General features: G+C 41.2%; 1 protein-coding gene across 1 annotated transcript; it reads left to right on the plus strand.

Moving 5' to 3' along the window:
- The first annotated feature begins 1,744 nt into the window (after positions 1 to 1,744).
- Positions 1,745 to 10,589, plus strand: lsm4 (LSM4 homolog, U6 small nuclear RNA and mRNA degradation associated). Its single transcript, XM_088907490.1, has 5 exons — positions 1,745 to 1,854; positions 3,656 to 3,697; positions 4,362 to 4,460; positions 5,151 to 5,337; positions 7,842 to 10,589. Exons 1-5 carry the CDS (start codon positions 1,852 to 1,854, stop codon positions 7,937 to 7,939), a joined length of 429 nt encoding a protein of 142 aa, XP_088763616.1. The 5' UTR covers positions 1,745 to 1,851; the 3' UTR covers positions 7,940 to 10,589.
- The last annotated feature ends 339 nt before the right edge of the window (positions 10,590 to 10,928 follow it).

Consider the following 10,928-nt stretch of genomic DNA (forward strand, 5'->3'; position numbering starts at 1 on the left):
TACTCTCTCTCAGCCAGTGTGCAAGGTATTATTATATTCTCATGTGGTAGAGGTATGTGAAAGATATGTAGGTAACAAGACTCCCAGATGGAGCTGCTCCCATATAGTCAACTAGCCACTGCAACAAATCACGATATAGGGAATGCGACTACTATTGCAAAATGTTCACTGGCTATTAAATATGATAACGTGTGACAGATCTCCCCCCCCTTTGATGATAACGTTGGGTGAGGAATGTGTACACTTACCTTCGTGTCAATTAAAATGAGGCGGGGTGGACGGACACCACTCGTATCCCATTCAGTATACCCTGGTCATCTGTACTGCCCCCCGGCATGCACATGCGCCGCTATCTCGGGGAGAAAAGATCTTTTTCTCATCCTGCACAAACATGCAACACATAAGGACTAAAGATGAATGGAGTCTTTGTGCGTTTTCTTTCGGGTTCCTCCGTCTTCTTTAAAGATAACTTAAGCTTTCATTCACGTGGTAATTTTTTTTAAATTACTCTAATCCCTAGCAAACACATTAAATACAACCCTCGACACTAGTAACCTGAAATCTCCTTTTGAGATTAGGAGTGTAACCTACAGCCCACACTACAAGACTGCATTAACCCATACTTGACTCCTGAAAGCGTGATAATGTCGGCCAGCAATGACATTAATCAGGCTCACTTTATCAACAAAAATCCCACGAAATTTGCTTTTCATTGCCATTTCGTCGGCACAGAACCAATTTTTAATTTCAGGTCTGCTGTTCTTGAAAAAACTGAAGCCACCCTTTGCGCGATCTGTCACTTTAAAAACGCCACGAAATATTTAATCGCTGTAGATCTGTCCTAATTAAAAGAACAACTGAATTCATTCCTCAACTCTACACAGCTGTGCATTTGACAATGTTTAGTCTAAACAAGCTGAAATGAAATAATTAGGAATTGCTATATCAGTAGTCCTGTGCTGTATAGGATGCGCTCAAGGCTGGTGCGCCTATCACCAGAACATTAAGCATTCTGATGATAGGTTGGGAAACATGAATAATAGAAAACTATTAAATATTAATAGCAGAGCAAAGGTACAAAGAGATATATATGTGGACATAGTTGTTCCAAAGCAGAAGATTTGTATGCCTCGCTGAATCATGATTAATGTCCCCTTATTAAACACCTTTAAATTATTTCGATAAATCTAATTAAACTCGTTATTAATAAAATCTGAACAATTTAACGCTGTCATGCTAACCGAGGGATGTGAGCTGCTGACCTCGAAGTTTTGGTGGGGACCTTTTAACTGAATCGGCAGAGGGCCTAGTTAAATATCGAGGACTACGTGTGATATCACATTCTAAATCACATGTTTAAATGGTGGTCTGGATGTCTTCAAATGTGCTTTTTCGTAGGGACATCTTTAGATCTATTACGTCTGTCAAAAACACACTTAATACATTTTTATAGAAAAGGTAATCGGTTCCATCATCATATTTATATATTTTACACATTCTTTCTTTTTCACACTGAAATACATTTTTTTTCTAAAGTTCCTTTGCTAGCTTTGTAATATACTCTTCCGCGTGTTCCCTCTGCAGAACAGACGGAGGATGCGAGCATGTTTTTACGACAGAGGCATACTTTACGGCAAACTGTACAAATCAATTGGCGGTAAATTGTTATCTCAAACTAACTATAGGATTCCAACGAAGGACCCTCCTTCGCTTCCTTTTGATTGGCTTATTTTACTCTTCACTCGCGTTTTTGAGGTCTGATTGGAGAGTACAGTTATCCCTCATGGTTGTATGATTAACAGGCTGGGTTAACAAAGTGAAGCAAAAATTATAAAAGGAAGCAGAAAGACAATGGTGAGTTTTGCGTTTTGTGTACGAGGTTTGGGGGTTTATAGGTACTTATAGGACACTTTTACGGGAAAGGGAGGAGATAATTATTAAAACGTGTGAACGTGTGTTTACATCGCCCTTCACAGCGAGTAGAGGCGATACTTAGAGGTTTAGCTCGTATACAAACATTAACAAGTAAATTGCTTAACTTTACATTATCTGCAGAGGAAAACGCTTAGTTAATTCCATAGTCGCAGAGATTGTAGTTCTCATCGTAAGTTTCGTGCTCAGAGGTAACTAAATGTCTGTCATTCGTTAACATAAACGTCAAACAACGTGCCGCAATAGCAACGTTGTCCTGTAATTTAACCTGAAATGCGAGTCCTGCGATGTTACTTACACACGTGTGTTACACGGCCTGCAGCTCTTCTTGAGTCTTTCGTTGGCGTTTACATTTTTACAGCGTGACGAGCAGATTCGTACTGGTCCTCTGAATGTCTCCAACATCTCGTGTCCAAGTACATGATGTAACTGATTTTCAATTACTGTGAAATCTCTGGATAGACAAGTTAACCATTAGTGAGAACGTGTATTCTGCTACCAGTGCGTTGAAAGTCAGGTCTCTTAAAAATCTCTTTAAATCACTCTTTAGTGACGGATATATGATTCACATTTTGTTATAGCTTGTGGTTTCTGCATAGATAATTATTTACAATATCAGGAGACCTACCTCTTGGTCTAGACCTGAGGATAGCTGGCTTTAATTTTGCTAAGCCAGATGCTGCATTTTGCAGTGTTAGCATATAACTAACTGCATTTCCACTTTGTGTTCTGGCCCTGTTAGTTGTTAGCACAAGTGATGTGAGGGCAGCTCCACGTCATCTAGGTTTCAAGGGGGGTGGTCAGCACCTGCAATGTGTGCAAGAGCCTAAGACCTTATTACTGAGCAGGGCTGGGCCTTATGATGGGAGACCTCTAAGGATAACCCGGTTTCTGCTGTAAGTAATAATAATTGCTTACACTTATATAGCGCTTTTCTGGACACTCCAATCAAAGCGCTTTACAGGTAATGGGGACTCCCCTCCACTATGGCTCCCCGTGCAGCATTCCTCCAGGTACTGACCAGGCTCACACCTGCTTAGCTTTCGTGGGTTGCCAGTTGTGAGTTGCAGAGTGATATGGCTGCTGGCCGACTGTTGTCTGTGAGCCAGTAGATGGTGTTTTACCCTCTGGGCCAGAGTCTTGCCCTGACTACTTCATTGAACACTGTCCCATGGCACTGTAGGAGAAGAGGTATTAATGTTGGTGTCCTGGCTAAATTCCACTTTGTGGAATACTACATACACTTTTCCTACACTACATACAGTTTGCCTATGTAGTGTTCCCATGTAATTCACTTATTGAATTATTTTCTCGGTGCTACCCGATCTGCTGTGTAATGGGGTGGCTGTAAATAGTGATGGATAATAGCAGCAGACGAAGTGGCTCTCCTCCTTTATGTAAGGCACTTTGGGAGAGTTGAAAAGCTCTCTGTAAGGTCATTTAGATGTCATAGTCTTAACCTCATGCTCTATGCAGCTCTGAGCAAGGATTTGCACGTGTGTTATTTTAAGACTTGTGGCTGAACATTGGTGCTGATTCTTTTCAAATGAAAAGTCAGTTTAGTGTAATGAAAAAACAGACTTTTAGGGTTTTGAGTCACTTATTTTCTTTTGTATCACTACTGTATTTCATAGAAAGTGGAATTTGTTAATTCTGCTCTAAACATATTGTTTTTGGTATCTATATCACAAAGTTTTCCTAAACCATTTTGTTGCTTTTCCAGCTGCCACTGTCATTGTTGAAGACTGCTCAGAATCACCCTATGGTAAGTAAGTGCACATAAAATAATGCACTAATAAAATTACAGATGCACCCTAATGAAAAAGGACATGAGATGTCTTTTACTCAGAACTGTTTTATCTGCTCAAGTTGGCTGCCAGCACCTGTAGCTTTTGATTTCCTGTTTTTCCCTCCTGTATTTAATGATTTCACCATGAAAAAAACATCATGGTGAAAAGTATCGAGAGATCACATGGGTTGAACAGACAGGAAAGGCTTTTAATGGTGTAAGAAATAGCTCTCATGGTCATATTGAGACAAATAAGCCTGCTGCTTTAGAGAAGGGTCCTGTATCCCCAGGCCTGTAGTGTGGGGTAGTGGTCAGTGCTCTGGACTCGACAAGGAGTTAGAGGGTTGTATGTTCAGAACTTAAGTGGTGATACTGCTGCTGTACCCCTGAGTAAGGTACTTTACCCCGAGTGCTGGTGTGCAATAGATCTGTGTAAATCAAAAAGTAATTATAAACTCTTTCACACTGGATATAATTTGTATTCCAACATTTTTATATTAAAAATGTTTGAGAATGCATTGCATTTTGTCGTCCGCTGTGCCATATGTTTGTTTTTTGAATGAGATCTTTTCTTTTGTATTGCTCTTGTATTTTCGAACTGTTCAGAGCCCAACCTGACCCTTTTATTCTTGTTTCAAAGCTGGTGGAGCTGAAGAATGGGGAGACATACAACGGTCACCTAGTGAGCTGTGACAACTGGATGAACATCAACCTGAGAGAAGTCATCTGTACATCTAGGGTAGGACCTTTTTCATTGCTGTGTAGCGGGAATTGAAAGATATGTCATTAAATCTTTTGAAGTGTGTGACGGGTGGTGATGTATAGGTGCAGCAGAAGCTGAATTTGTACATTTAAGGTACTGACCACTAGGTGGCTCTATATGTTTAGAAAAGGACATACTAGGTTTTCAGGAAAGCGCTTTAAAATCCTGACACTTTTATTCAGATCTCCTCTGGTCTGATGAAAAGAGATGGAAGAGTTTTCACTGAAATCAAAGTAAAACTATAAGCCTGATGGAGATCAGTGTCTTAAGAATATAGCTAAAGAGTTATTGCCCTGGGTGAAACTGCAGTAGTGTGATAAAAGAGAAGAAGTTCTGTTTTTCGAACCTGAAGAAGACTCCACTGCCAATATATGGTTTTGCTGTAAATACAAAAAACAATGTTTTGAGTCGGAAAGATCGAAAATTGGATCAACAACCGTGGGGAAAAAGCAGAAATTAATTGCACAGTCATATCGTGAAAATTATTTGAAAAAATCTTTCAGAATGGAATCACCCTGTGTCTTTGGAGGTTTTGAGAACTTGGGAGAGAAACACTCAGTTCTCATAGTGCGTACCTGTGGATAGAGGCCTCCTTGTATCTTGTGTTCACCTTTTCACCTTTCCTGTTCCCCCCCCCCCCCCCCCCCCCCCACCCTTCCCCGACAGGACGGAGACAAGTTCTGGAGGATGCCGGAGTGCTATATCCGAGGGAGCACCATCAAGTACCTGCGCATCCCCGACGAGATCATCGACATGGTGAAGGAGGAGGTGATGTCCAAGGGACGTGGCCGCGGGGGCATGCAGCAGAACAAGCAGCAGCAGCAGAAGGGCCGAGGAGGAGGGGCCGGCAGGGGTATGTTCCACTCCGGATTGAGCAGGAGGCTCTGGCAGGCTCCCACCCCTGCTTGAATGACCAGGGCATCGGGCCCGTCCCGTAAATCATGCTGAAAGAAAAGGGCATAGGGATTATATATCCACTCCAGCATGAGTCACAGGCGAGGGCACCACCATCATCCCCGCAGAAGGCAGGAATTCTTCATCAGTGTTCACTTTTTAATTATGTCTGACTCTGCCCAAGCTAAGGTCTTGAGCCTAGAGCCTTTCCGTTTGTAACAGCCAAAGAAACCTTTAGAACTCGAAAACAAGTATTAGAAGGCATCTCTTTACAGCGTTGCAAAAGGTAAAACGTCAAAATAGAACGATTGTTCTCTTTTTAGTATACCACAAGCATGAGTACTGCTTCTTTCATGCCTACATCTTCCAATTACAGAAGGGTTCGAAAAAAGCCAGAAACTTTGAATAAAATCAGGAATATTACTTGATTTTACCTTAGAAATTTGTTATTGGTCATATATCATATAAGTTCAACATATTGCAAATACTTTAGCATGGCAACATTTTTACCTCAGTTCTTATACCTTATATTCGAGTAGCTGTTACACCCTGGAGAATTATCTTCTTTCCATGCAAATCACTTGCCTGCATGACATTTTATTTAGAATGAAGAGAACGGTTGAAACCAAGCAGACAAAAGGTGAAATTGGTTAATGGAAATTTGTAATAGCACGATAAAGTCAGGAGTGACTCAGACTGAAAGTTGGTTTTGTAAAACATTAAAAGAGAATTATAACATTTACAGCCTCAGTGGTTTCTTAGTAAGGAGATGAAACTGTTAGTGGTGAAAAAAAAACCCATAGATTAATACAAGTTTGTGATATTTTTACATTTTAACCTAAGATTAATATAAGTTTCTGAAACCGTAGTGTACTATTCATGGCCCAGAACTCTTATTTTTATGTTGTATTTCATTTTGACCTACTTACAGTTTTGTTGGTTTAACTGTAGTAGACGTATAAAGTTATTCTTTAATTTTGTTTTATTTCCATATTTGAACGCACTGTAATTTAGAAGAATAAGCCAAAAGCTTAAACATTTGGACAGCCATGGCTTGGAGGATTTGCTCACAATATGGTGTTTTTGACAATTATGACAAGCTGAGGACAACAATTTGACGGTATCTGCTTAAAACAGAAGGTGTTTCCCTGAGCTGCCTGCGCTGATTTGCGCCGTGCTGTTGTACCTCAGAGACCAGTCAGAGAGGAAATAAGTAAAAGAGCAAGATCTGTGGCTGTGTTCAGTCAGTTTTCTCTGTAAGGAAGGCTAGTTTTAGGGTTTTAAGTTAGGCGAGGGAACAGGTTAAATTTCCCCATAGGTCTAAAGGGAGAAGCAGTTTTGCTGTCCTGCAGGCTAAAGAGGAATAGGCGTGGATGACCTTACCATGAGGGGTTAGTCACAAGTGAGAATCACCGCGCTGCTCTCCCATCCCTGAAGGTTTTGTTCCCAGGGCCACTCGGTGAGGCAAGACCAGGGACAGACCACGTTAGGGTTAACACCAGGGTTGGTCCAGCCTCCACCCCGGTTTCACAGCTCACAGGTTAATTCCGGTTACAGGATACAGGGTGCAGGGACCATATAACAGGGTTGATGTGTGTAGGTGCTCCATGCCAAGCTACCAGGTTAAAGGGGACCTGCTGCATATGGTTTCCACAGGTTGGCTGATCACTCACTGGGGCACCCCTAGCGAACAGAAAAAATTGTGTTTGAAATAGAGTGCTGCGGCTGTCATCTTCATTCTGCTTCAGATGAGAAATGTCATTCTCAGACTGCCTGTTTTAATATTTGTACTGGTACTGTTTTTGGAATTGCTATCCTGACAGCACAGATTGACACATGACTAAAAGTGTTAGCCATATCATCCCGTTACCAAGTTCTCGCTGTAAAGAATTCCTTTGTCCCTTCAAGTCAGTCATATGTATCCATCCTGCACAGTGTCTCCAGCAATTTCAAATTTTTACTAAAGATATAGTATTAGTAGTGCTAAAGATAAAAACACTCAGCTCTTGGAAACACTGCACATAATAGCGTGATGGAACGGGGCATAGGACAGACAAGCTGCTATTTTAGTGTATTACACAAGTAGATAAGACCCTGCTTAACTAGGGAAAGCAAACTTGATAAGGGAAAGCAAGCCTTCCCTGTATCCATTTTTACTCTGGGTAAAAACAAGCGAACATCAAAGAGCACAGCTGTTCTGTCATCCGTTTGTGCTCATTGTACAAAATTTGCATGCTTCACACGCTGTGGAGGGTGTCCTTACCTGCTCGTAGTGACCTCGGTCTGTATCCTTTAATTTTTGTCATTACGGATTCCACGGCTTGTCCTCGGAGCAGTTTTAGAGAGCATGCAGGTAAGATACTTGCTCTGCTGTAGATAACAATGGGGTATAGAGACGAAGAGGTGTCTTTTGCGAGGGTGTGCGCGTACAAGCAGGTGAGCTGGTGCCGTGTGTCCTGACAGGTGTGTTCGGGGGCCGAGGACGAGGCATTCCTGGAGCTGGGCGAGGACAGCAGGAGAAGAAGCCAGGCAAACCACCAGGAGGGAAGAACCAGCACTGAGGAGGGACTTGGAGATGACGGGAGTCTGCCTTCGCGGACTGCGTGGGCCCCTGAGCTGCAGGCCAATTCAGAATCCGCGAAGGCTGGGCCGTTGTCGATGCACAGCTGTATGAGCCACTCCGAGCCTTGTGTTGGTTTCTGCCCGCATATGAGGAGCGACTCCGATCTCAAGCGCCGCATGTCAATAAAAGCATCAAAGATTCAACATTTAAAAATTACTTTTGCTGTTTTATCCTTTAGGCTCTGACTGGCATTATTTTTGTTGAAGGGAGATTTTGTTTTTTCTTCCACTTTTTGGTTGCTCTCTGACAGCTTTTTTGGTTACTTGTAATCCCATCCATAGTCCTTGTTTCTTTGTGAAGTAGTTATTCAATGGTTTTGTGAATGACTTATTCATTTGTTGTAGAGATGACTTTGAGCTGTAATAATGCAAATGGCTCTACTTCCTGGGGAATCACAGTCTATGATGACACCAAGAGAGAGTTCCCGAGTGATTAAAAATGAAGCAGTCATTCTTTACATGATCCAGTATGACCTCTGGCGCACAAGTCTAGACTAGGTGCAAATGCTGTCATCTAAACTGAAAAGCAGAACCTGGTGTCACTTAGACTGCTGTGCAATTTAAGAAAATATAGCTTCTGATTTTTTTTGTTCATTGTTATTGCTAATAATGTAGTATTGCAATAGCCAAAGTCCTCTAAGCAAGGATATGAAGTCTACTTTTTTTGGAAGTGCCAGTCTTATAATTGTAGGTGGCACCTGTCCAACATGTTTTGGCAGAAGAATTAGGTTTTGATATAGTTAAGCACCACAAAAAAAGTTCACAGGTATGGATGACGATATAAGATATACGATGATCTTGCTTTGAGGGCTTTGGTTAATTTGACATAACTTAGCAAAGGAGTGGTTCTAACCGTAGAATTGCAGACTTATAAGGAGGGTTTGTATTGTTAAAAGTGAAACTTCAGAAAATTTGAGAAATGCAATCTTATTTGAAGGAAGAAGTAGTATGCTTTGGCCATTTTCTTATCTGGGCTGTTGAGATAAATGCTCAGTTCTGATTTCGTTGGGATATGCATACTTATTTAATGGATATTTTATTTGAAAAAAGACAGCAGAGGGCAAAGGTAGCTATAGATAGCTTGTTTTGTTAATGGAGTAAAATGGATTTTTATTAAAATCGCTCCACAGAAGTAAAACTCTTAAAAGATCATCCATTCAACTGCTCATTACCGCTAAGACCTTGCAAGGTAATGGATACTCCATTGCTCTTCCTTTTGTTTTCAACACTGTATTGGAGTTTAGAAAATTTGCCCCCATCATTTGGCATATAAAGCATGTGTCTAGGGAAAATCACTTTGTTTCTCGAATGGTGTCCTCAAGTATCAGAAGTTGTTCTGGCTTGCTTCTTACTCTTTTTATAGTATCAAGTTCCAGGTTCTGAATGCGTGTTTGAAATGTTCTCTTGAACGCCTGTTTTTTTTTTAGCGAATCATGGAAGTGTGATTTCGCAACACATTGTTGTTAAGTGCACTCCACAGATTGAAGGCTTAACCCTGTCTCATCCTTAATCAGCTGCAGAACAATCCACAACGTATATGTCCGAGACCTTTTGTAATACAAGTTTATATCTTCTTGGCTTTGAATTCAAAATTTCTGGTAAAGCACTCAGATACCAATAACAAATATACCACCGTTCATGTTCTATTTCTGACTCTTATACAAGTGCAAAATTGAGATGATTCAAAATATTCTGTATGCTTTCTGCTAGGTTTTGACTGACCAGATTTGATTGCTGAATTCTCCTTGTGTTTGCTCTTTTCAAAAAGGCTTCACCCATACGAAGCTGCATTTTCGTTACATACTTTCAACAAAAAGGGCCTCTCTGATCCAGACAGGTTAATGCCTGGCTAATCAGCCTGTCCTCTTCGAACATCCACATTTGGATGTAACATTTTTCGGGGAGGAAGAGGAAAAACATTCTTTTCCTGGTAGCTCCTGCAGAGCTCTGACAGGCTTTGTCCTGTGAGCCTGATCACCATGCATGGAATCTGGTGTGCTAGCTTGGACCTGAAGTCTCCCAGCAGCAGATCAGGCTTGGTTTTTACCTGCCTGTCTGGATGGAAAGTGCCCAAGGGCTGGGTGGACAATGTTTTCAAGAAGGAATCCCTAAACTGTGTGTACTTCTTTACTCAGGAGAAGTATAAACAATCTTTTTTTTTGCTTAAAAAAAGTTAAGTTGACTCCCAAGGGTTGGTACATGACTCATACATTCTGTGCACTCAGCTGTGTTCACCGAGAGGATACTCACATAATAAAAGCCAGCAGGGCCAAGGGTGTGGTGAGCTGTGCAGTTGTGTGTGAGTGAGTGAGAGCAGCTCACTGCTTTTCTGTATAAAGGATACATTTGTTCAGATATCCCTCCACCCTTTTGTCTTCACTGGTCCGTTGAACCAGCTTGAAATCTTTTGCTTAAATGTACTCCCTTACAATTCCAAGAAATGGAGTTTCATTTTGATCTTTTTTTGGCACATTCTTGTTTTTTTCACCTTCATGTGTGAACAGGAGTACTGAAAATCTTGTTAAAGTTTTTTTGTAAATGTTGGCGAAGGGTTGGAGGTTTTTTTTAATAAACAGGAAAAAAAGCAAACTAGCGTTTTTGTGGTTGGAGTGGTCATTTGTTTCTTTTGGAAAACGGATTTGTTTTGTAGGTGACCGGTGGACATTGTCACCGTTCTAAAAAACATTTTTAAACCATTCTAGTACTGTTTTGTTATCATCCCTCAAAGGAATGACTCACGAAAGTAGCTGATAACAGCTGGCAGAACCACAGAGCCTTACAAGGATGCTGGGTGGGGGCAATAGCTCCACTGCGATAAACAATGAGAGTAATAATAAAAATAATATAGGCGCTGCAACTTGAAATAGACAATAACTCCCCCTCCCCCTCCAGAAACACAATTTCCATGACAAGCTAGCTGTTTGTGCA

This window comes from Atractosteus spatula, chromosome 28 (assembly GCF_055471065.1).
Source record: "Atractosteus spatula isolate fAtrSpa1 chromosome 28, fAtrSpa1.hap1, whole genome shotgun sequence".
Lineage (NCBI taxonomy): Eukaryota > Metazoa > Chordata > Actinopteri > Semionotiformes > Lepisosteidae > Atractosteus > Atractosteus spatula.